This window comes from Apium graveolens, chromosome 3, assembly GCF_009905375.1.
Source record: "Apium graveolens cultivar Ventura chromosome 3, ASM990537v1, whole genome shotgun sequence".
NCBI classification, from domain to species: domain Eukaryota; kingdom Viridiplantae; phylum Streptophyta; class Magnoliopsida; order Apiales; family Apiaceae; genus Apium; species Apium graveolens.
This window is the reverse complement of record NC_133649.1, coordinates 74,832,101-74,833,112: the sequence shown is the minus strand read 5'-3', so window position 1 is coordinate 74,833,112 and position 1,012 is coordinate 74,832,101. Positions and strand designations below refer to the sequence as shown.

The 1,012-nt window shown below is 40.2% G+C and overlaps 1 protein-coding gene across 1 annotated transcript; it reads left to right on the top strand.

Moving 5' to 3' along the window:
• Nucleotides 1–494: 494 nt before the first annotated feature.
• Nucleotides 495–1,012, top strand: LOC141714347 (secreted RxLR effector protein 161-like). The gene is made up of 2 exons (XM_074517870.1): nt 495–663; nt 705–1,012. Exons 1-2 carry the CDS (start codon nt 495–497, stop codon nt 1,010–1,012), a joined length of 477 nt encoding a protein of 158 aa, XP_074373971.1.

The window sequence follows — 1,012 nt, the reverse complement described above, 5'->3', positions numbered from 1 at the left end:
TAGAGGGATTCATTAAGAAAGGCCAAGAGCATCTTGTATGTAAGATTAAGAGGTCTATTTATAGGACTTAAATAAGCTTTTAGGTATTGGAACATTCGTTTTGATCACGCATCCCAGTCGTATAGTTTTGATCAAAGTCCAAGCGAAGCATGCGTATATAAGAGATGTGAGGGAAATACAGTGGTTCTTCTAGTGTTATATATTGATGCCATTTTAATCATTGGAAACAATGTTAAGATGTTGTCTTCAATTAAGGCATGGTTGTTCAAACAATTTGAAATGAAGGACTTAGGTGAAACAACATACATCCTTGGGATCAAAGTTATAAGGGATCGCAAGAAAAGGATGTTGGCTTTATCTCTGTAACCCTACATAGATGAGTATTATCTCGTTTTAACATGTAGGAATCCAAGAAGGGTAATTTACCTTTCAGACATGGATTTTCTCTATCAAAGAGTCAGCGCCCTTTGACACCTAAGGAGATAGAGAACACGATGACAGTTCCTTATACTTCGGCATGTGGAAGCCTAATGTATGCTATGTTATGTACGAGACCTGATATCTGTTTTACCGTGGGAATGGTTAGCCGATACCAGTCAAACCCAGGACGGGAACATTGGAGTGCAGTAAAAACAATACTCAAGTACTTGCGTAGAACTAAGAGTATATGTTAGTTTACAAGTCCTTGGATTTGTTGCCTCTAGGATATACCGATTCAGATTTCCAGACAGATAAGGATAAGAAAAAGTCCACCTCAGGATGCGTTTTTACTTTGGGAGGTGGAGCCGTAATATGGAGGAGTGTGAAGCAGAAATGCATTGGAGACTCAACCATGGAGGCCGAGTATGTGGCAGCCTCTGAGGCAGTCAAAGAGGCTATATGGTTCCGAAACTTCCTGCTGGATTTGGATGTAGTTCCTAATTTGCCACAACAAATCATGATTTATTGTGATAATTCTGGTGCTGTGGCGAATACCAAGGAGCCACGGGCCCATAAGCAGCAAAACACATAG

What these genes read in the sequence shown, in the direction of transcription:
- LOC141714347 (XM_074517870.1), top strand. Translation starts at nt 495, where the DNA reads ATGACAGTTCCTTATACTTCGGCATGTGGAAGCCTAATGTATGCTATG. An exon ending in GTACTTGCGTAGAACTAAGA is followed by an intron (nt 664 to 704) that starts GTATATGTTAGT and finishes TGTTGCCTCTAG; the next exon opens with GATATACCGATTCAGATTTC.